The 26,113-nt window shown below is 32.7% G+C and overlaps 1 protein-coding gene across 1 annotated transcript; it reads right to left on the bottom strand.

Moving 5' to 3' along the window:
• Window positions 1-17,406: 17,406 nt before the first annotated feature.
• LOC121511095 (interleukin-25-like) lies at window positions 17,407-25,906 on the bottom strand. The gene is made up of 3 exons (XM_041789639.1): window positions 25,823-25,906; window positions 25,520-25,746; window positions 17,407-17,647 (listed from the first exon to the last, which is right to left on the bottom strand). The coding sequence occupies exons 1-3, from the start codon at window positions 25,844-25,846 to the stop codon at window positions 17,407-17,409; spliced, it is 492 nt and encodes a 163-aa protein (XP_041645573.1). The 5' UTR covers window positions 25,847-25,906.
• Between the last annotated feature and the right edge of the window lie 207 nt (window positions 25,907-26,113).

Raw genomic sequence — 26,113 nt, 5'->3', positions numbered from 1 at the left:
CATGGCTGTCGTCTTTGACTTTTATTCATATTTATTTGACTAGAGGGGCTGCACGGTGGTGCAGGGGTTAGCACTGCTGCCTCACAGTAAGAAGGTTCCCGATTCACTTCCTGGTGTTTGTGTTCTCCCTGGCTTCTCCGGCTTCCTCCCACCACCAAAAACATGCTCGTTAGGTTAATTGGTGACTCCAAATTGCCCGTGAGTGTGTTGTCTGTCTCTCTATGTCAGCCCTGTGACTGACTGGTGACCAGCCATTTTCTATACCGCTTTTCCCGTTCGGGGTCGTGGAGGGGCTGGAGCCTTTCCCAGCTGTCACTGGGCGAGAGGCGGGGTACACCCTTGACTGGTCACCAGTCAATCGCAGGGCTGACATATAGAGACAGACGACACACTAACGGGCAATTTGGAGTCACCAGTTAACCTAATGAGCATGTTTTTGGTGGTGGGAGGAAGCCGGAGTACCCGGAGAGAACCTACGCATTCACGGGGAGAACATGCAAACTCCACACATAGGCCTTTCAGACCGGCAGGGCTCCGTGCCGGTTCTGGTTCCTGAACCTAATTTTGAACCGGCTGGCGCATTCAAACTGGAAAAAACCTGAAAAGTTGGTTTTCAACCAGAACAAAAAAACAGTGGTTCTTTCTTGGGAACTGTGACATCATCAGTGGGTGTGTCATATTCTGCGTTGTGAAGACAAGCAGCAAATGGAGACCAGGTGGTCTGCTGAGGGGACCAAATGCTTGGTTGTAGTCTGGACATTGACAGAATTCAAGGTGAAGCTGGAGAGAAGAACCAGGAAGAGGAAGTTATATTCTGAACCTGTGGAAGAGACGGTGAAGTCAGAGTTAATTTAACTCCCATAGTGTGAGTTTAGATGATTTTCACAGGCTCTCATTTAAAATGAGACTTTGAAAAGTTCATATTTAACACTCATACAGTATTTATTTTTACCACTCAGTGTTTCTTTTTTTTACACATTTAAGTGTACTTAATACTAATGTGTTACTTCCATTCATTTTCTGTTATTTTGAGATATTACCAAATTAATTTTTGACACACAGAGATGCACTCTTCATGCTTGATAATTCCATGTCAGGCAAAGTCAGGTGTCTTATGACTAACTTTAATAGAGAAACGAGCACAGAGATATTGCAACAAGCTGCAGGCTAACTCAAAGCTATAGTAAAGACTTTACCCTTGCCACATCCAGAAGCTGACTGATGTAGTGGACCACTTCACTCATGGTGCAGAAGTGTTTGGCATCAAAAACAATAATCCACCAGAAATCCCAGCAATGATGGCTGTCCAACACGCAACACCTTCACACATCCAAACACATCTAAACACTGTCGTGAAGCATGATGGGAAAACCCAGCCCCCCCAATTTGAAATTGCAGTGGGCACGGCTTAGACCAGTTACACTTTGGGGTAAAAATCAACTCTGAAGTGTTTAACACTAACAATTCAACACTCCAGTTTTTGCTGTGTGGGTTCACAAGAATGCTAGCAATGAATGAATAAACTCCAGAAACTGAAGAAGGAAATCAGGACGGCGATTAAAACTTGAGCAAAAGTGGAGCTGGGCGTGGTGATGCATGACCATCATGCCTTCCCACTTTGGTTCCGTTAACACAGGTGTGAACACGTCCTGGTTCACCAGAGAGCACCAAGGTTCTGGGACTCCAGAATGGAACCAGAGCCAGAACCAGAACCGTGTCTGTCTGAAAACACCTATAGAAAGGCCCTGACCAGGAAGCGAACCAGGAACCTTCTTGAGGCTACAGCACTAACCACTGCGCAGCCCAAGATTTATTTTTGGATATTATTGTGCCTTAATTTGATAGGTGAGGACATTTGATACAGTCCGAAACGGGGACCAGAGCGGGGAGGGACCTGTGGTAAAGGGCCTCAGGCCAGATTCGAACCTGGGCTGTCTGTGTACTTTGGCCGCGCCTTAAACTACGAGACCACCTGTGTCCCGCTCAGAATTACATATTTTTTCAAAATTGTTCAGCCCTGGTTTAATCTAATATTGTGTAGGTTATAGTTTAGAATGGATTATTGTTTGTTTTTGTTGGAAAATACTTGAGATGAGGATAATCACGTATTCAACCACAATTGTACGACGGCGTATTGGGGCCACACGAAGAGAAAAAAATTAAAAGAATAAAAAAGAATTTTTGACATTATGAGAATAAAGTCATAATATTAAAAAAAAAGTTGTAATATTACGAGAAAAAAGTTGCAATATCACGAGGATAAAATCTTTCAAGAAAGACAGCCTGCAGCGGTGCCGTAATTTGATGCTGATGTGCCAAACGATGAAGTATTTCCTTATTTATGAAACTGATACTGAAGTATAGCTTCACAACATGCTCAACATTGCTCATTTTAACGGGGGCGGCGCCCCGGCAGACTTTCTTTCTTGCCATATTGTAGTCTCATAATATTATGACTTTATTCTCATAATGTCCAAAAAAAAAAAAAAAAAAATTAATTCTTTTATTTTTTTCTCTTTGTGTGGCCCTAATACTCCATCGTACAATCCCAATATTTGGTAAAAAAAAAAAAAATTGCAATTCGTTAACCCAAATTGTTCAGCCCTATTTGGTGCCAACAGCTCTAATTTGAAATAAGACCAAAAAACCCCGCTCTTGGCCTTTTCAGGGCGTTCTTTATAAACTGAGACTAAAAACACAGAAAATAAAACAACAGCCATTTTTGTTTTTCTAAACGAGCCGAATAATTAAATCATTTTTTTCATTTTATGGTTTTTGTGTTCAGAATCAATAAAGGAAGATGAAGAAACAGAACACTGGGGCTGGATCATTCTTTTCTATCTCAGCATCTGCTGAAAGTCCCACCTAGGGATAAGAATGTTACGCCACCACTCTGCTGATCTTCCATCGTTCTGGAAAGAAAAACCGTTCATCTTCAGTTGTTTGGTTCTGGGTTTCATCTCTAACCTCTAAAAGAGCCGAGGGAAGGATTTCTGCTTTTAAACCCTGATTAGGAAACATTTTGGATTCCATTTTGGATTTCTCCATTCAAATGAAAATCTGGTTTTAAATACAGGGTATCCGCTTAAATGTCTAAAATTCTCTTAAAATCTTGTAAAATGTCTTAAATATAATTTTAAAGGTCTTAAAAATGTATTATTAATGTATTATTATAACAGAATCACGGAGTTGGCCAATAAAAACGGAATTTACAATTTAACACGGAAATTGAATGAATTTGACTGAAATGCTGTGTATTTTTAGAAAGAGGAACGTATATCTGAGGAATATGTCCCCAGGGGAACACTAAAGCAGGGCATAACTTGTCCCTCACTCACCCCGCCCCCTCCTAAACAATAACGGCATGTCAAAGCGGCTGCACGAAACACCGGCACACACTAGTAGCCCCATATGGGCCAGTACCGTGGGACATAATGTTGCACCTTCAAGAAAACTCATCCGTGCTTCCAGTTATTTTACCTCACCTCACCACCTGAGCGGTGTGTCCTTCGGAGGCTCAAAATCAAGTCAGACAGACTCGAGATTTTATGAAGTCTGAATGATGGTAAATCTGAGTAACAGTTATCTTAATAGTTCATCCTGTAGATACTGTAGTTCTCTTTGGTTGTTAACGAGCCAACACGTGTCTGGATTAACGTAGCGCTCTGATATGAGGCAGACGGACAGACAGCGAGGTAGAGAGAGATGAGGAGAGAACCGCTACAGTCAGGAGGAGAACATTGTAGCATCAGACTGATGCACTGCTACATATAGACAGAGTAAAGAAAAGTTTAGGTAACAGGTTTACTTTGAACTACTTAACTTTAATGTGACTTTCTTATTAAGTTACTGTCACTCTGAGAGAACAGAAGGATTTCTTCATTAACATCATAAACATCAGTTTGGATGTGATTATTATACACGTGGATGTGTCTGTAAATATTGGAAATATCTGACTGTTACACTGGGTATAGTTATTTTATATCAGGGTTATCCAAACAATGGCTCCTGGGCCAACTGTTGCCCTTATTCAATAAATCTAAGGTTATTTCCATTTAATTAGTGAACATTTGTTTCATTTGCATGAACAAGACACTATTTTTTATGGTAAAATTAGTGGAAAGGTCAAAAAATGGAATTCCAAAAAAACATTAAAATGGAAAAAACTGAATTTGTCAAAAATAAAACAGATTTCATAGGGCCCTACATGTACTTTGCAAGTAATTCTGGGCCTCCAATTTCCCTTCATGTCTTATTTACTTTTTTGCCAGTATGGATGTGAAATGTGTCTTAAATTATATTTATTATGGTCTTTAAAAAAGTCTTAAAAAGTTTTAAGTTTGACTTGTTGAAACCTGCAGAGACCCTGTAAATAAAAGCATTAAACTTCATTTATTTAAGAGACAGAGACTGTTAAAAATCAGACATGACAAAAGACTGAAAGTAAACCTTTATTTTTATGATTTTTCTAATAGAAGAGCTTAAATATGACAAAGAGCAGATAGGAAGTTGAACTTTGAGAAAGAAGCAAGCAGCAGCACTGTTTGTGCTTCAGTAAAATATCTCTCTGTTTACAGCAGGACGGTGAAGAGACCAACATAAATAAATGTTATCTTCCTTTATTTAAACCTCAGGATCAAGGCTTTGCATTGAAACAGCTTAAATAAAGTCATATAGACCCTGCAGAGTAGGATGAACAAACATGTCACTGAAACATTCAGATGTCTGACAGCTTCCATCCAGCAGATGGCAGCATTCACATTCTAGTACTGCAGCATTCAGTGATCAATCATCAATTCTACTTTATTTCTATCACAGTACTGCTACAATGGTGATAAATTATAAAATCAATGAAAAAAAACAGTGAATGAATGTTCACATTTAAACTTTGAGTTCACATGAAAAACTAAAAGCACCAAACATGACCAGGACTCTGGGAGAGTCTAAAAACAGCCTTTTAACTGCAAAGATGAACGTAACATGGAAAAATAGTTTTAAAAAGTTAAAAAACCTAAACCTCTCTGTTAGCATGGAGGAGGCGGAGCTAATAGCCACTGATGAGCAAACAATTCCTACTCGTGACGCCCTTTTAGGTCAAAACGAGCCCTGAGGATGTGATGGATAGAAAACACCGGTGACTGTGTGGTTAAACATGGCTGCCTCTTGTTCTAAAATGATGCAGAAACATAATCAATAATATTCTGATCACCCTTATTGATTAATTAGTGTTAAAGAGCTCTGGGGTTTTGGGTGCAGAGGAATGGACTAGGACAAGCTAAAAATAAAATATAAATAATAGGGCTGTCAATAGATTAAATTTTTAATTGTGATTAATCTAACAAATTCCATAGTTAACTTGCGATTAATTACAGATTAATTGCACTTTTTGTCTGTTCTAAATGTACCTTACAGTACTATTTTTCAAGATTTAAATACTCTTATCAACACAAGTGGACAAAAATGCTTTCTTTATGTTTGTTCATGTCAACAACCCAAAACAACAACAGATAAAGTCCAGAAAATTCTCTAGTCTGAGCTCAAAGATACTGAACGCTGCAAAAATCTGCTGAGAGCATAACATGGTAAACTCAAGACCAACAGATGGAGATACTGACCTTAATGTAACATTACTGAATAATACCACAATGTAGAGTCAAACTTTAGACTTCTAGAAGTTACCTCCTCTGTTCTCAGCAGCTGAACACAGAACAACAGATCTCATCATCACACATGGACATAAAGAAGTCAAGTCTCTGCTGAGAGCTCAGCAGTAAGGCACAGACACATCTAATGGTGTTTCACTGTTCTGATGTGAGTAAGGTGGACACATCTGCCCTGCTCAAGACAAAAAGCAGGTAATTACTTAAAAATGTCTGCTATTATTTATCAGATTTTTACTTTCAAACTAAAAAATGTAGTCCAAATGTAAAATAAATGCTGACAGTCAGAAATGACTGAGAACTTTGAAGGTGTAGTAAGAGGACTGAACCATCTCTTCATTCTTCAGATCATAGAAGAGCTACAGATTTAATCTAAAACCATTTTTCTTCCTAAATAAAGGAGAGCCACAGTCTAATAATGCTTTCAGCTTCTATTCTGATACTCTACAGAGCTCATTCACTAACCTCTGCTCTCCTGTCACACACCAGCCTCTGCTGCTCTGTCTCCTCCTCCTCCTCATGATGCAGCTGTACATTCACCAGCATCAGACAATCTCCTACAGGGACTGCAGAGTCTTTGACAGTTTACATTTAAATTTGGCGTTTATTCACAGTTCCAGTCGATCGTTTTAGTAAGTTTCGTTTTTTTCCAAATACTTTCACTTTCAAGCAGGAGCTGCGTGGGGATGGTAGCGGACCTTTAGGAGACGTGATCGGACCAGTCAGCAGTCAATAGCGCAGCTGTGGTGCCGGTTCATGGCAGATATAATAGCCTGAATAAATGAATAAATCATACTGGCCCAAAAGTGCGTCGGCACACCGGGAAATGCTCGGTATGCCAGATAGTGAGTCCATCCCTGCAGAGTTTCTGAGTGTCTCCACTGTAAACAAATCCAGCATGGCGAGGGGGGCGGCTCTCTGCATTAGCGGTGTGCATGGCCAGTGAGTGGTGCGGACTATATAAGACTCTACGAACTTCCTGTAACTCCATTCATGTCAACAGTAGGAGAAAATAACTTCAGTCTTATCTGACATGATCTGAAAGCTGAACCTGTCATTCAAGAGTCTCTGTCCTTTATCCATTTCAGCTCGCTTGTACCACATCACGACGGCGCCACTTCCTGGTCTGGCAAACTACGGGATGGATCAAGGGTCATACAGAACTCGCATGCGTTAATCGTGCAACAAAAAATTTAGTGGTGTTAAAAGTACTTTGAGTTAACGCGATATTAATGCGTTAACTTTGATGGCCCTAATAAATAATCATAATACTGAAATAAACAATAATAAATGCAGCTTTCATCAAGGAGATTGAAAGCAGACTATAATGTTTCTCCATGGTGTGTTTAAAGTCAGGATATATCAGTACTGAGGCAGCAGTAGTGTTTTACATCCATATCAATCTGATAAGAAAATAAAGTCCTTTAGTAAAGACTTCACTGTTTTTAGTTGTTGTTGACTAACTGAACTGATTATAGATGAACTGATCCATCGTTAGACAGAGACTACATTTAAATAGCTGCCAAAGTTAACACTGGCTCAGAGTGTTGGGTACTGGGACTCTTAAGAGATCTGGATTATTCCGTTTAGCACCACAACATCAATTAAAAAAAAAGAGAATATGAGGCGAGTTTCTCCACCTCTTCTTGATTTTGATTGGTCAGTGAGAGATGGGGGACACCAATGAGCTCAGCACAATAAAGCTCAACAGTTCCCACCCACTTTTTCTGCAGCTCTGGTTCCAGAGATTAAGTTCTCCATCAAGGAAGTACATATCCCATAATCCACTGTGATTCCTGTGGCTCCTTGTTAATGACAGTTAAAACACATAGATCCCCTTTCTCTACATCCATCTCTGTAGTGCTGTGATGTGGGAGTGTTCACTGTGGTGAACATTAACAGGATATTTCCTCCCGTCCCGCACTGTTGAGCTACAGCACAGCACTAAAGCTGTTGTCTGTGGACACAGGCCCTTAATCTGGAACAAAAACGTGCTTTATTTAACAATACATGAAATATGAGCTGAGATATTTAAGTCTGGCTACATCATCTTCAAACCTAAACCCGTTTTAAAAACATGGCAGACCCAGACAGAGAAACCACTGATATTTAGGATTCCAGATCAGGAAAACTCCAGAAAGACTGGACTAGCATGTATCCAGCTTTCAGCAGGGAACACCCCGGAATAACCAGGCCCATGTTAGGCCTAATAAAATAATCTCACCAGATTATCTTCTCAAAGTTCTCAGATTATCTCACCAGATTATCTTCTCAAGGTTCTCTGATTATCTTACAAGATTATGTGATGGCTTTGAGATTATATCAACAGATTTTCTGCCGTATTTAAAATAATCTCACCAGATTATCTTCTCAAGGTTCTCAGATTATCTCACCAGATTATCTTCTCAAGGTTCTTTGATTATCTAACCAGATAATCTGATGATGTTAAGATTATATCAGTAGACTTTCTGCTGTATTTAAAATTATCTCACCAGATTATTTTCTCAAGGTTCTCAGATTATCTCACCAGATAATCTTCTCAAGGTTCTAAGATTATCTCACCAGATTATCTGATGGTGTTAGGATTATATCAAAAGATTTTCTGCTGTATTTAAAAAAATCTCACAAGATTATCTTCTCAAGGTTCTCAGATTATCTCACCACATTATCTTCTCAAGGTTCTCAGATTGTCTCACCAGATTATTCTGTTCTGTGATGGTTCTAAGATCATATCACCAGATTATTTGATGGTTCTAAGATTATATCACCAGATTATTTGATGGTTCCAAGATTACATCACTAGATTATTTGATGGTTCTACCATTATGTCACCAGGTTATTCTGTTCTGGGATGGTTCTAAGATCATATAACCAGATTATTTTCTCAAGGTTCTCAGATTATATCACCAGATTATTTGATGGTTCTAAGATTATATCACCAGATTATTTGATTGTAGTAAGATTGTACCATCAGATTGTTTGATGGTTCTAAGATTATATCACCAGATTATTTGATGGTTCTCAGATTATGTCACCAGATTATTTGATGTTTCTAAGATTATATCACCAGATTAATTGTGGGTTCTAAGATTGTACCACCAGATGATTTGATGGTTCTAAGATTATATCACCAGATCATTTGTGGGTTCTAAGATTATATCACCAGATTATTTGATTGTTCCAAGATTATATCACCAGATTATTCTGTTCTGTGAGGGTTCTAAGATTATATCACCAGATTATTTGATGGTTCTAAGATTATGTCACCAGATTATTTGATGGTTCTAAGATTATATCACCAGATTAATTGATGATTTTAAGATTATGTCGCCAGATTATTTGATGGTTCTAAGATCATATCACCAGATTATTTGATGGTTCTAAGATTGTATAACCAGATTATTTGATGGTTCTAAGATTATATCACCAGATTTTTTGATAGTTCTCAGATTATATCACCAGATTATTCTGTTCTGTGAGGGTTCTAAGAGTATATCACCAGATTATTTGATGATTCTAAGATTGTATCACCAGATTATTCTGTTCTGTGAGGGTTCTAAGATTATATCACCAGATTATTCTGTTCTGTGAGGGTTCTAAGATTATATCACCAGATTATTTGATGATTCTAAGATTATATCACCAGATTATTCTGTTCTGTGAGGGTTCTAAGATTATATCACCAGATTATTTGATGATTCTAAGATTGTGTCACCAGATTATTTGAATGTTCTGAGATTATATTACCAGATTAATTGATGGTACTAAGATAATATCACCAGATTATTCTGTTCTGTGATGGTTGTAGGCTTATATCACCAGATTATTTGATGGTTCTAAGATTATATCACAGATTATTTGATGGTTCTAAGATTATATAACCAGATTATTTGATGGTTCTAAGATTATATCACAGATTATTTGATGGTTCTAAGATTATATAACCAGATTATTTGACGGTTCTAAGATTATATCACCAGATTGTTTGATGGTTCTCAGTTTATGTCACAAGATTATCGTCTCAAGGTTCTCTGATTATCTCACCAGATTATCTTCTCAAGGTTCTCAGAATATCCCACCAGATTATTCTGTTCTGTGATGGTTCTAAGATTATATCACCAGATTATTTGATGGTTATTAGATTATATCACCAGATTATTTGATTGTTCCAAGATTATATCACCAGATTATTCTGTTCTGTGAGGGTTCTAAGATTATATCACCAGATTATTTGATGGTTCTAAGATTATGTCACCAGATTATTTGATGGTTCTAAGATTATATCACCAGATTAATTGATGATTTTAAGATTATGTCGCCAGATTATTTGATTGTTCCAAGATTATATCACCAGATTATTCTGTTCTGTGAGGGTTCTAAGATTATATCACCAGATTATTTGATTGTTCCAAGATTATATCACCAGATTATTCTGTTCTGTGAGGGTTCTAAGATTATATCACCAGATTATTTGATGGTTCTAAGATTATGTCGCCAGATTATTTGATGGTTCTAAGATCATATCACCAGATTATTTGATGGTTCTAAGATTGTATAACCAGATTATTTGATGGTTCTAAGATTATATCACCAGATTTTTTGATAGTTCTCAGATTATATCACCAGATTATTCTGTTCTGTGAGGGTTCTAGGAGTATATCACCAGATTATTTGATGATTCTAAGATTGTATCACCAGATTATTCTGTTCTGTGAGGGTTCTAAGATTATATCACCAGATTATTCTGTTCTGTGAGGGTTCTAAGATTATATCACCAGATTATTTGATGATTCTAAGATTATATCACCAGATTATTCTGTTCTGTGAGGGTTCTAAGATTATATCACCAGATTATTTGATGATTCTAAGATTGTGTCACCAGATTATTTGAATGTTCTGAGATTATATTACCAGATTAATTGATGGTACTAAGATAATATCACCAGATTATTCTGTTCTGTGATGGTTGTAGGCTTATATCACCAGATTATTTGATGGTTCTAAGATTATATCACAGATTATTTGATGGTTCTAAGATTATATAACCAGATTATTTGATGGTTCTAAGATTATATCACAGATTATTTGATGGTTCTAAGATTATATCACCAGATTGTTTGATGGTTCTCAGTTTATGTCACAAGATTATCGTCTCAAGGTTCTCTGATTATCTCACCAGATTATCTTCTCAAGGTTCTCAGAATATCCCACCAGATTATTCTGTTCTGTGATGGTTCTAAGATTATATCACCAGATTATTTGATGGTTATTAGATTATATCACTGGATTATTCTGTTCTGTGATGGTTCTAATATTATGTCACCAGATTATTTTATGGTTCTACGACTATATCACCAGATTATTTGATGGATCTAAGATTATATCACCAGATTATTTGATAGTTCTCAGATTATGTCACCAGATTATTTGATGGTTCTAAGATTATATCACCAGATTATTTTATGGTTCTACGACTATATCACCAGATTATTTGATGGATCTAAGATTATATCACCAGATTATTTGATAGTTCTCAGATTATGTCACCAGATTATTTGATGGTTCTAAGATTATATCACCAGATCATTTGTAGGTTCTAAGATTATATCACCAGTTTATTTTATGGTTCTACGACTATATCACCAGATTATTTGATGGTTCTAAGATCATATCACCAGATTATTTGATGGTTCTAAGATTGTATAACCAGATTATTTGATGGTACCAAAATTGTATCACCAGATTATTTGATGGTTCGGAGACTGTTCCAGCAGATTATTTGATGGTTCTAAGATTATGTCACCAGATTATTTGATGGTTCTCAGATTATGTCACCAGAATAATTGATGATTTTAAGATTATGTCACCAGATTATTTGATGGTTCTAAAATCATATCACCAGATTATTTGATGGTTCTAAGATTATATCACCAGAATAATTGATGATTTTAAGATTATGTCACCAGATTATTTGATGGTTCTAAGATTGTATAACCAGATTATTTGATGGTTCTAAGATTATATCACCAGATTTTTTGATAGTTCTCAGATTATATCACCAGATTATTCTGTTCTGTGAGGGTTCTAAGAGTATATCACCAGATTATTTGATGATTCTAAGATTGTATCACCAGATTATTCTGTTCTGTGAGGGTTCTAAGATTATATCACCAGATTATTCTGTTCTGTGAGGGTTCTAAGATTATATCACCAGATTATTTGATGATTCTAAGATTATATCACCAGATTATTCTGTTCTGTGAGGGTTCTAAGATTATATCACCAGATTATTTGATGATTCTAAGATTGTGTCACCAGATTATTTGAATGTTCTGAGATTATATTACCAGATTAATTGATGGTACTAAGATAATATCACCAGATTATTCTGTTCTGTGATGGTTGTAGGCTTATATCACCAGATTATTTGATGGTTCTAAGATTATATCACAGATTATTTGATGGTTCTAAGATTATATAACCAGATTATTTGATGGTTCTAAGATTATATCACAGATTATTTGATGGTTCTAAGATTATATCACCAGATTGTTTGATGGTTCTCAGTTTATGTCACAAGATTATCGTCTCAAGGTTCTCTGATTATCTCACCAGATTATCTTCTCAAGGTTCTCAGAATATCCCACCAGATTATTCTGTTCTGTGATGGTTCTAAGATTATATCACCAGATTATTTGATGGTTATTAGATTATATCACTGGATTATTCTGTTCTGTGATGGTTCTAATATTATGTCACCAGATTATTTTGTGGTTCTAAGATTATATCACCAGATTATTTTATGGTTCTACGACTATATCACCAGATTATTTGATGGATCTAAGATTATATCACCAGATTATTTGATAGTTCTCAGATTATGTCACCAGATTATTTGATGGTTCTAAGATTATATCACCAGATCATTTGTAGGTTCTAAGATTATATCACCAGTTTATTTTATGGTTCTACGACTATATCACCAGATTATTTGATGGTTCTAAGATCATATCACCAGATTATTTGATGGTTCTAAGATTGTATAACCAGATTATTTGATGGTACCAAAATTGTATCACCAGATTATTTGATGGTTCGGAGACTGTTCCAGCAGATTATTTGATGGTTCTAAGATTATGTCACCAGATTATTTGATGGTTCTAAGATTATATCACCAGAATAATTGATGATTTTAAGATTATGTCACCAGATTATTTGATGGTTCTAAAATCATATCACCAGATTATTTGATGGTTCTAAGATTATATCACCAGAATAATTGATGATTTTAAGATTATGTCACCAGATTATTTGATGGTTCTAAAATCATATCACCAGATTATTTGATGGTTTCAAGATTACATCGCTAGATTATTTAATGGTTCTATGATTATGTCACCAGGTTATTCTGTTCTGTGATGGTTCTAAGATTATATCACCAGATTATTTTATGGTTCTAAGATTATATCACCAGATTATTTTATTTGATGGTTCTAAGATTATATCTTCAGATTATTTGATGGTTCTAAGATTATATCACCAGATCATTTGTGGGTTCTAAGATTATATCACCAGTTTATTTGATTGTTCCAAGATTATGTCACCAGATTATTTGATGGTTCTAAGATTATACCACCAGATTAATTGATGATTTTTAGATTATGTCACCAGATTATTTGATGGTTCTAAGATCATATCACCAGATTATTTGATGGTTCTAAGATTGTATAACCAGATTATTTGATGGTACCAAAATTGTATCACCAGATTATTTGATGGTTCGGAGACTGTTCCAGCTAATCTGATGGTTCTAAGATTATGTCACCAGATTATTTGATGGTTCTAAGATTATATCACCAGAATAATTGATGATTTTAAGATTATGTCACCAGATTATTTGATGGTTCTAAAATCATATCACCAGATTATTTGATGGTTCTAAGATCATATCACCAGATTATTTGATGGTTTCAAGATTACATCGCTAGATTATTTAATGGTTCTATGATTATGTCACCAGGTTATTCTGTTCTGTGATGGTTCTAAGATTATATCACCAGATTTTTTGATGGTTCTAAGATTATATCACCAGATTATTTTATTTGATGGTTCTAAGATTATATCACCAGATTATATGATGGTTCTAAGATTATATCACCAGATTATTTGACGGTTCTAAGATTATATCACTAGATTATTTGATTGTTCTAAGATTATGTCACCAGATTATTCTGTTCTGTAATGGTTCTAAGATTATATCACCATATTATTTGATGGTTCTAAGATTATGTCACCAGATTATTTGATGGTTCTAAGATTATATCACCAGAATAATTGATGATTTTAAGATTATGTCACCAGATTATTTGATGGTTCTAAAATCATATCACCAGATTATTTGATGGTTCTAAGATTGTATAACCAGATTATTTGATGGTACTAAAATTGTATAACCAGATTATTTGATGGTACTAAAATTGTATCACCAGATTATTTGATGGTTCGGAGACTGTTCCACCAGATTATTTGATGGTTCTAAGATTGTATCACCAGATTGTTTGATGGTTCTAAGATTGTAACACCAGATTTTTTGATGGTTCTAAAATTATGTCACCAGATTACTTGTTCTGTGATGGTTGTAAGATTATATACCCAGATTATTTGATGGTTCTAAGATTGTATCACCAGATTATTTGATGGTTCTCAGATTGTATAACCAGATTATTTGATGGCTGTAAGATCATGTCACCAGATTATTTGAAGGTTCTGATATTGTATTACCATATTATTTGATGGTACTAATATTATGTCACCAGATTATTCTGTTCTGTGATGGTTTTAAGAATATATCTTCAGATTATTTGATGGTTCTATGATTGTATAACCAGATTATTTGATGGCTCTAAGATCATGTCACCAGATTATTTGATGGTTCTGAGATTATATCACCAGATTGTTTGATGGTTCTCAGTTTATGTCACCAGATTTTGATGGTTGTAAGATTATGTCACCAGATTATCTGATGGTGTTGAGATTATATCAATAGATTTTCTGCTGTATTGAAAAAATTCTCACCAGGTTATCGTCTCAAGGTTCTCTGATGATCTCACCAGATTATCTTCTCAAGGTTCTCAGAATATCCCACCAGATTATTCTGTTCTGTGATAGATCTAAGATTATATCACCAGATTATTTGATGGTTATTAGATTATATCACCGGATTATTCTGTTCTGTGATGGTTCTAAGATTATATCACTAGATTATTACATGGTTCTAAGATTATGTCAGCAGGTTATTCTGTTCTGTGATGGTTCCAAGATCATATCACCAGATTTTTTGATGGTTCGGAGGTTGTACCAACAGATTATTTGATGGTTCTTAGATTATAACACCAGATTATTTGATGGTTGTAAGATTATATCACCAGATTATTTGATGGTTCTGAGATTGTAAAAACAGATTATTTGATGGTTCTAAGATTATATCACCAGATTGTTCTGTTCTGTGATGGTTCTCAGATTATATCAACAGATGATTTGATGGTTCCGAGATTGTGTCACCAGATTATTTGATGGTTCTAAGATTATATTACCAGATTATTTGATGGTACTAATATTATGTCACCAGATTATTGTGTTCTGTGATGGTTCTAAGATCATATATCACCAGATTATTTGATGGTTCTAAAATCATATTACCAGATTATTTGATGGTTTCAAGATTACATCACTAGATTATTTAATGGTTCTATGATTATGTCACCAGGTTATTCTGTTCTGTGATGGTTGTAAGATTATATCACCAGATGATTTGATAGTTCTAAGATTATAACACCAGATTATTTGATAGTTCTCAGATTATGTCACCAGATTATTTGATGGTTCTAAGATTGTACCACCAGATTAATTGATGATTTTAAGATTATGTCACCAGATTATTTGATGGTTCTAAGATTATATCACCAGATTAATTGATGGTTCTAAGATTATGTCACCAGATTATTTGATGGTTCTAAGATTTTATCACCAGATTAATTGATGATTCTAAGATTGTATCACCAGATTATTTGATGGTTCTAAGATCATATCACCAGATTATTTGAAGGTTCTAAGATTGTATCACCAGATTGTTTGATTGTTCTAAGATTGTATCACCAGATTATTTGATGGTTCTAAAATTATATCACCAGATTATTCTGTTCTGTGAGGCTTCTAAGATTATATCACCAGATTATTTGATGGTTCTAAGATTGTATCACCAGATTATTTGATGGTTCTAAGATTGTACTACCAGATTATTTGATGGTACTAAGATAATGTCACCAGATTATTCTGTTCTGTGATGGTTGTAAGATTATATCACCAAAGTATTTGATGGTTCTAAGATTGTATCACCGGATTATTTGATGGCTGTAAAATCATGTCACCAGATTATTTGATGGTTCTAAGATCATATCACCAGATTATTTGATGGTTCTAAGATTGTATAACCAGATTATACTGGTACTAATATTATGTCACCAGATTATTGTGTTCTGTGATGGTTTTAAGAATATATTATCAGATTATTTGATGGTTCTAAGATTGTACAACCAGATGATTTGATGGCTCTTAGATCATCTCACCAGATTGTTTGATGGTTCTCAGATTGCATCACTAGGGTATTTGATGGTTCTAAGACTATATCACCAGATTTTTTGATGGTTCTCAGATCGCATCACCAGATTATTTGATGGTTCTAAGAGTATATCACCAGATTATTTGATGGTTCTAAGATTGTATCACCAGATTATTTGATGGTTCTAAGATTATATCACAGATTATTTGATGGTTCTAAGATTATATAACCAGATTATTTGATGGTTCTCAGATTATGTCACCAGATTATTTGACGGTTCTAAGATTATATCACCAGATTATTTGATGGTTCTAAGATTGTATCACCAGATTATTTGATGGTTATAAGAGTATATCACCAGATTACTTTGTTCTGTGATGGTTCTAAGATCATATCACCAGATTATTTGATGGTTCTGAGATTATATCACCAGATTATTTGATGGTTCTAAGATCATATCACCAGATTATTCTGTTGTGTGATGGTTTCATTTAGAGATTTTTCCCTCCGTAAATCAGAACATATTCATGATCAGATGTTGCCCTCTGTGGATTAGTCATTAAACAGAGTGAAATTGAGGAGTTATGTCTTTATAATGTGACTTGTAGAAACGACCACAGCCCAGCTGACAGAGAGGGGCAGGGCCACAGTGGATGTAGCAGGTAGCTAGCAGCTAGCTACATTTAGCTTGTCTACTCTAACGCGGTGTAGGATTAAGAGTTGTGAGAGTAGAGACTCTGGTTGTTGGAGAAAGAATCTGTCACTGTGTGCTGTAGCACTGCACATTTCATCTAATCACAATTCCATCACCATGTCACACTGTGCAATTACATAATCCCAAAAAAGGCTGGGATTATTTCAGTATCCACACAGTCAGGGGCCCCTCTGTGAAACATAAACCAATGACCAGACTGTCTACTTCCTCTCTCAGCTCTGATTGGCTCCACCTCTTTCTGACAGGAAACACTTGGTGTTCTTCACAATAAAACAAAGTGTGTATATATTTCTGTATTAGATCAAATTAATATAAAATATGGACTTCAGATTTCAGCTAAAATCCAACATCATGCATCCCTAATTACTCAGCATTCAGCTGATGAGATTAAGGAGACATTTCTAAGGTTACGGTCATTTTCTGTGGTTGCTGTAGTTGGGTACCACACATGTGCATGCCACCGGGACAGGGATCAACTCTTTGGTCAGCCGGAATTTGCCGTTGCCACAGCGGGTCTTCCTATGGACGAGCAGCGAGGCGTTCACCATCACAGAGTTGTAGTTATGGTCCTCCTCCCCATGAATGATGCAGCCGTCACACAGGCAGTACGCGAAGGGAATCACTGATGGGATCCTGGACAGATCCTGGTTTGGCCTAAAGCAGACGATCACAGAGAGCAGACATGAGCAAAATAAACATTTACGCTTTTCTGAGGAGAGCTTCCTGAATATCCGTGTTTACGGCATCATTGTTCAGTGATCAATAATCCAATCAATCAGTCCATCCTTATCTCCATCATGATAGCTCCGATATAAGCTCATGTTATCTGAATTGCCTCATTTTAATCAACGTCTACGACAAGTCCTCATATTTGGACTTCTTCTCTGAGCTGGGTTGCTAACAAAATCAATATAAAAGACTCATATCAAAATGAATATCAAAATAAAACATTCATATTAAAATAAGTGTCAATATAAAAGACTCATATTAAAATGAATATCAATATAAAACATTCATATTAAAATAAGTGTCAATATATAACATTCATTTCAAAATGAGTGTCAATATAAAACACTCATATTAAATAAATATCAAAATAAAACATTCATTTCAAAATGAGTGTCAATATTAAAGACTCATATTAAAATTAATATAAAAATATTCTGACTTTAGTCTATAAATTCTGACTTTAATCTATGAATTCTGACTTTAGTCTATAAATTCTGACTTTAGTCTATAAATTCCGACGTTAGTCTATAAATTCCGACTTTAATCTATAAATTCTGACTTTAATCTATGAATTCTGACTTAAGTCTATAAATTCTGACTTTAGTCTATAAATTCCGACGTTAGTCCATAAATTCCGACTTTAGTCTATAAATTCTGACTTTAGTCTACAAATTCTGACTTTAATCTATAAATTCCGGCTTTGGTCTATAAATTCCGACTTTAGTCTATAAATTCCGACTTTAGTCTATAAATTCTGACTTTTATCTATAAATTCTGACTTTAGTCTATAAATTCTGACTTTAGTCTATAAATTCTGACTTTAGTTAATAAATTCCGACTTTAGTCTATAAATTTCGACTTTAGTCTATAAATTCTGACTTTAGTCTATAAATTCTGACTTTAGTCTATAAATTCCGACTTTAGTCTATAAATTCTGACTTTTATCTATAAATTCTGACTTTAGTCTATAAATTCCGACTTTAGTCTATAAATTCTGACTTTAATCTATAAATTCTGACTTTAGTCTATAAATTCTGACTTTAGTCTATAAATTCTGACTTTAGTCTATAAATTCCGACTTTAGTCTATAAATTCTGACTTTTATCTATAAATTCTGACTTTAGTGTATAAATTCCGACTTTAGTCTATAAATTCTGACTTTTATCTATAAATTCTGACTTTAGTCTATAAATTCTGACTTTAATCTATAAATTCTGACTTTAGTCTATAAATTCTGACTTTAGTCTATAAATTCCGACTTTAGTCTATAAATTCTGACTTTTATCTATAAATTCTGACTTTAGTCTATAAATTCCGACTTTAGTCTATAAATTCTGACTTTAATCTATAAATTCTGACTTTAGTCTATAAATTCCGACTTTAGTCTATAAATTCCGACTTTAGTCTATAAATTCTGACTTTTATCTATAAATTCTGACTTTAGTGTATAAATTCCGACTTTAGTCTATAAATTCTGACTTTTATCTATAAATTCTGACTTTAGTCTATAAATTCCGACTTTAGTCTATAAATTCTGACTTTAATCTATAAATTCTGACTTTAGTCTATAAATTCTGACTTTAGTCTATAAATTCTAACTTTATCTATAAATTTTGACTTTAATCTATTAAATCCGACTTTAGTCTATAAATTCTGACTTTAGTCTATACATTCTGATTTTTATCGATAAATTCTGACTTTAGTCTATAAATTCTGACTTTAGTCTATAAATTCCGACTTAAGTCTATAAATTCTGATTTTTATCTATAAATTCTGACTTAAGTCCATAAATTCTGACTTAAATCTATAAATTTTGACTTTAGTATATAAATTCTGACTTAAATCTATAAATTCTAAATTTAGTCTATAAATTCTGACTAAAATCTATAAATTCTGACTTTAGTCTATAAATTCTGACTTAAATCTATTAATTCTAACTTAAATCTATAAATTTTGACTTTAATCTATAAATTCTGACTAAAATCTATAAATTCTGACTTAAATCTATAAATTCTGACTTTAAATCTATAAATTCTGACTTTAGTCTATAAATTCTGACTTTACTCTATAAATTCTGACTTTAGTCTATAAATTTTGACTTTAATCTATAAATTCTTACTTTAATCTATAAATTCTGACTTTAGTCTATAAATTCTGAATTTAGTCTATAAATTCTGACTTTAGTCTATAAATTCTGACTTTAAATCTATAAATTCTGACTTTTATCTATAAATTTTGACTTTAGTCTATAAATTCTGACTTAAATCTATAAATTCTGACTTTAGTCTATAAATTCTGACTTTAGTCTATAAATTCTGACTTAAATTTATAAATTCTGACTTTAGTCTATAAATTCTGACTTAAATCTATAAATTCTGACTTTTATCTATAAATTCTGACTTTAATCTATTTAATCCGACGTTAGTCTATAAATTCTGACTTTAGTCTATAAATTCTGACTTTAGTCTATAAGTTCTGACTTCAGTCTATGAATTCTGACTTAAATCTATAAATTCTGACTTTTATCTATAAATTTTGACTTTAATCTATTTAATCCGACTTTAGTCTATAAATTCTGACTTAAATCTATAAATTCTGACTTTAGTCTATAAATTCTGACTTAAATCTATAAATTCTGACTTTAGTATATAAATTCTGACTTAAATCTATAAATTCTGACTTTAGTCTATAAATTCCAACTTTAGTCTATAAATTCTGACTTTACTCTATAAATTCTGATTTTAGTCTATAAATTCCGACGTTAGTCTATTAATTCTGACTTTTATCTATAAATTCTGACTTTAGTCTATAAATTCTGACTTTAGTCTATAAATTCTGACTTTAGTCTATAAATTCCGACTTTAGTCTATAAATTCTGACTTTTATCTATAAATTCTGACTTTAGTCTATAAATTCCGACTTTAGTCTATAAATTCTGACTTTAATCTATAAATTCTGACTTTAGTCTATAAATTCTGACTTTAGTCTATAAATTTTGACTTTAATCTATAAATTCTGACTTTTATCTATAAATTCTGACTTTAGTCTATAAATTCCGACTTTAGTCTATAAATTCTGACTTTAATCTATAAATTCTGACTTAAATCTATAAATTCTGACTTTTATCTATAAATTTTGACTTTAATCTATTTAATCCGACTTTAGTCTATAAATTCTGACTTAAATCTATAAATTCTGACTTTAGTCTATAAATTCTGACTTAAATCTATAAATTCTGACTTTAGTATATAAATTCTGACTTTAGTCTATAAATTCTGACTTTAGTCTATAAATTCCGACTTTAGTCTATAAATTCTGACTTTTATCTATAAATTCTGACTTTAGTCTATAAATTCCGACTTTAGTCTATAAATTCTGACTTTAGTCTATAAATTCTGACTTTAGTCTATAAATTCTGACTTTAGTCTATAAATTCCGACTTTAGTCTATAAATTCTGACTTTTATCTATAAATTCTGACTTTAGTGTATAAATTCCGACTTTAGTCTATAAATTCTGACTTTTATCTATAAATTCTGACTTTAGTCTATAAATTCCGACTTTAGTCTATAAATTCTGACTTTAATCTATAAATTCTGACTTTAGTCTATAAATTCTGACTTTAGTCTATAAATTCTAACTTTATCTATAAATTTTGACTTTAATCTATTAAATCCGACTTTAGTCTATAAATTCTGACTTTAGTCTATACATTCTGATTTTTATCGATAAATTCTGACTTTAGTCTATAAATTCTGACTTTAGTCTATAAATTCCGACTTAAGTCTATAAATTCTGATTTTTATCTATAAATTCTGACTTAAGTCCATAAATTCTGACTTAAATCTATAAATTCTGACTTTAGTATATAAATTCTGACTTAAATCTATAAATTCTAAATTTAGTCTATAAATTCTGACTAAAATCTATAAATTCTGACTTTAGTCTATAAATTCTGACTTAAATCTATTAATTCTAACTTAAATCTATAAATTTTGACTTTAATCTATAAATTCTGACTAAAATCTATAAATTCTGACTTAAATCTATAAATTCTGACTTTAAATCTATAAATTCTGACTTTAGTCTATAAATTCTGACTTTAGTCTATTAATTCTGACTTTAGTCTATAAATTCTGACTTTAGTCTATAAATTCTGATTTTTATCTATAAATTCTGACTTTAGTCTATAAATTTTGACTTTAATCTATAAATTCTGACTTTAGTCTAGAAATTGTGACTTTAGTCTATTAAATCCGACTTTAGTCTATAAATTCTGACTTTAGTCTATAAATTCTAATTTTGATGTATCAAATTCTGAATTTAGTCTATAAATTCTGACTTTAGTCTATAAATTCCGACGTTAGTCTATAAATTCTGACTTTAGTCTATAAATTCTGACTTTAGTCTATAAATTCTGACTTAAATTTATAAATTCTGACTTTAGTCTATAAATTCTGACTTTAAATCTATAAATTCTGACTTTTATCTATAAATTTTGACTTTAGTCTATAAATTCTGACTTTAGTCTATAAATTTTGATTTTTATCTATAAATTCTGACTTTAAATCTATAAATTCTGACTTTTATCTATAAATTTTGACTTTAGTCTATAAATTCTGACTTAAATATATAAATTCTGACTTTAGTCTATAAATTCTGACTTTAGTCTATAAATTCTGACTTAAATTTATAAATTCTGATTTTAGTCTATAAATTCTGACTTAAATCTATAAATTCTGACTTTTATCTATAAATTTTGACTTTAATCTATTTAATCCGACGTTAGTCTATAAATTCTGACTTTAGTCTATAAATTCTGACTTTAATCTATAAATTCTAACTTTTATCTATAAATTCTGACTTAAATCTATAAATTCTGACTTTAGTCTATAAATTCTGATTTTTATCTATAAATTCTGACTTTAGTCTATAAATTCTGATTTTTATCTATAAATTCTGACTTAAATCTATAAATTCTGACTTTAATCTATAAATTCTGACTTAAATCTATAAATTCTGACTTTAAATCTATAAATTCTGACTTTAGTCTATAAATTCTGACTTTACTCTATAAATTCTGACTTTAGTCTATAAATTTTGACTTTAATCTATAAATTCTTACTTTAATCTATAAATTCTGACTTAAATCTATAAATTCTGACTTTAGTCTATAAATTCTGACTTTAGTCTATAAATTCTGACTTAAATATATAAATTCTGACTTTAGTCTATAAATTCTGACTTAAATCTATAAATTCTGACTCAAATCTATAAATTCTGACTTTAGTCTATAAATTCTGACTTTTGTCTATAAATTCTGACTTTAGTCTATAAATTCTGACTTTAGTCTATAAATTCTGACTTAAATATATAAATTCTGACTTTAGTCTATAAATTCTGACTTAAATCTATAAATTCTGACTCAAATCTATAAATTCTGACTTTAGTCTATAAATTCTGACTTTTGTCTATAAATTCTGACTTTAGTCTATAAATTCTGACTAAAATCTATAAATTCTGACTTAAATCTATAAATTCTGACTTTAGTCTATTAATTCTGACTTTAGTCTATAAATTCTGACTTTAGTCTATAAATTCCGACGTTAGTCTATAAATTCTGACTTTAGTCTATAAATTCTGACTTTAGTCTATAAATTCTGACTTTTGTCTATAAATTCTGACTTTAGTCTATAAATTCTGACTTTTGTCTATAAATTCTGACTTTAGTCTATAAATTCTGACTTTAGTCTATAAATTCTGACTTAAATATATAAATTCTGACTTTAGTCTATAAATTCCGACGTTAGTCTATAAATTCTGACTTTAGTCTATAAATTCTGACTTTAGTCTATAAATTCTGACTTTAGTCTATAAATTCTGACTTTATTCTACAAATTCTGACTTTAGTCTATAAATTCCGACGTTAGTCTATAAATTCTGACTTTTGTCTATAAATTCTGACTTTAGTCTATAAATTCCGACGTTAGTCTATAAATTCTGACTTTAGTCTATAAATTCTGACTTTAGTCTATAAATTCTGACTTAAATATATAAATTCTGACTTTAGTCTATAAATTCTGACTCAAATCTATAAATTCTGACTTTAGTCTATAAATTCTGACTTTAATCTATAAATTCCGAATTTAGTCTATAAATTCTGACTTAAATCTATAAATTCTGACTCAAATCTATAAATTCTGACTTTAATCTATAAATTCTGACTTTAATCTATAAATTCTGACTTTAGTCTATAAATTCTGACTTAAATCTATAAATTCTGACTCAAATCTATAAATTCTGACTTTAGTCTATAAATTCTGACTTTTCTCTATAAATTCTGACTTTAGTCTATAAATTCTGACTTTAGTGTATAAATTTTGACTTAAATCTATAAATTCTGACTTTAGTCTATAAATTCTGACTTTAGTGTATAAATTTTGACTTAAATCTATAAATTCTGACTTTAATCTATAAATTCTGACTTTAATCTATAAATTCTGACTTTAGTCTATAAATTCTGACTTAAATCTATAAATTCTGAGTCAAATCTATAAATTCTGACTTTAGTCTATAAATTCTGACTTTTGTCTATAAATTCTGACTTTAGTCTATAAATTCTGACTTTAGTGTATAAATTTTGACTTAAATCTATAAATTCTGACTTTAGTCTATAAATTCTGACTTTTGTCTATAAATTCTGACTTTAGTCTATAAATTCTGACTTTTATCTATAAATTCTGACTTAAATCTATAAATTCTGACTTTAATCTATAAATTCCGAATTTAGTCTATAAATTCTGACTTAAATCTATAAATTCTGACTCAAATCTATAAATTCTGACTTTAATCTATAAATTCTGACTTTAATCTATAAATTCCGAATTTATTCTATAAATTCTGACTTAAATCTATAAATTCTGACTCAAATCTATAAATTCTGACTTTAATCTATAAATTCTGACTTTAATCTATAAATTCTGACTTTAGTCTATAAATTCTGACTTAAATCTATAAATTCTGACTCAAATCTATAAATTCTGACTTTAGTCTATAAATTCTGACTTTTGTCTATAAATTCTGACTTTAGTCTATAAATTCTGACTTTAGTCTATAAATTCTGACTAAAATCTATAAATTCTGACTTTAATCTATAAATTCTGACTTTAGTCTATAAATTCTGACTTAAATCTATAAATTCTGACTCAAATCTATAAATTCTGACTTTAGTCTATAAATTCTGACTTTTGTCTATAAATTCTGACTTTAGTCTATAAATTCTGACTTTAGTGTATAAATTTTGTCTTAAATCTATAAATTCTGACTTTAGTCTATAAATTCTGATTTTTATCTATAAATTCTGACTAAAATCTATAAATTCTGACTTCAATCTATAAATTCTGACTTTAATGTATACATTCTGACTTTAAATCTATAAATTCTGACTTTAACTCTTTTTTTTTTTTTTGTAGTTTTAATTCTGAATTTTCTTCCCCAGTTTGGTCATTTCAGCGTCCCTTATTCTCAGATCCACCTGAGACTATAATCCCAGAGAGAGTTTTTATTTGCGGTCCTCTAAATCCTGGTCCTTCGTGGATAAATGAACAGGTGAGTGTTGAAGTGTCCCAGTGAAACTCGGCTTTAACAGCCAATCAGGATCATTTAAGCTTTACTAGACAGTCACACGTTCCCGCACCATTTTTATCTAAAATCCTCCTCCTCCACAGAATAGGAGTAAGACGGGCGCAGTGCGACCTTTTGACCTTCTGTGCTCTCCGTAGCTGGTGTAGTCACTTACCTGTACGTCCAGGGCGACAGGGCGCGGTTGTTCCTCTGTCCGTGCATCTGTCCTGCGGCTTCTTTGCACGTCACCCGCGGCCAGGGCTCCGTGGGGACACTCGGCTGGCCTGCGTAGAGTTTCTCTTTTTTGTCCGAGAGGTCCTTAAAGGCCTCCTTGGTGAGACAGCTGGAGTGTCGGAGGGCCACAGGTAGGGCGGAGTGGATGAGCAGAGAGCCGAGGAAGAGCTGTGGATGGGCGGGGGCAGGTTAAACAGGTAACAACCAGAGTCAGACATCTAGAGAGAGTCAGGGATCTTCTTACCATCTGGAGACTGGCCCACGCCATCCTGAGCCGTATGATGACTCCAGCTCCATTTTACCCGCTTATAAACCTTCACTGTCCCAGCACGTAGACATGCAAAACATCAGTCTGACACCGCCCTCCTCTGGCGGGGCGGGTAAGGAATGCAAACACCCCAGTTGCCGGGCTTTAAATTGTCGACATTCTATTTATATCAGCTCTTAACAGTCTTGTAGTACTCGAGTCCAGGACTCGGACTCGAGCTTTAACTGCGCCAGGTCTTGAGGATGAAGAGGAGGACTCGAACCTTTT

The sequence above is a fragment of the Cheilinus undulatus genome, linkage group 1, assembly GCF_018320785.1.
Source record: "Cheilinus undulatus linkage group 1, ASM1832078v1, whole genome shotgun sequence".
NCBI lineage: Eukaryota > Metazoa > Chordata > Actinopteri > Labriformes > Labridae > Cheilinus > Cheilinus undulatus.
This window is presented reverse-complemented; position numbering and strand designations above follow the sequence as displayed.

What these genes read in the sequence shown, in the direction of transcription:
- LOC121511095 (XM_041789639.1), bottom strand. Translation starts at nt 25,846, where the DNA reads ATGGCGTGGGCCAGTCTCCAGATG. An exon ending in CGTGGGCCAGTCTCCAGATG is followed by an intron (nt 25,747 to 25,822) that starts GTAAGAAGATCC and finishes GCCCATCCACAG; the next exon opens with CTCTTCCTCGGCTCTCTGCT. An exon ending in CTGTCGCCCTGGACGTACAG is followed by an intron (nt 17,648 to 25,519) that starts GTAAGTGACTAC and finishes CGTCTGCTTTAG; the next exon opens with GCCAAACCAGGATCTGTCCA.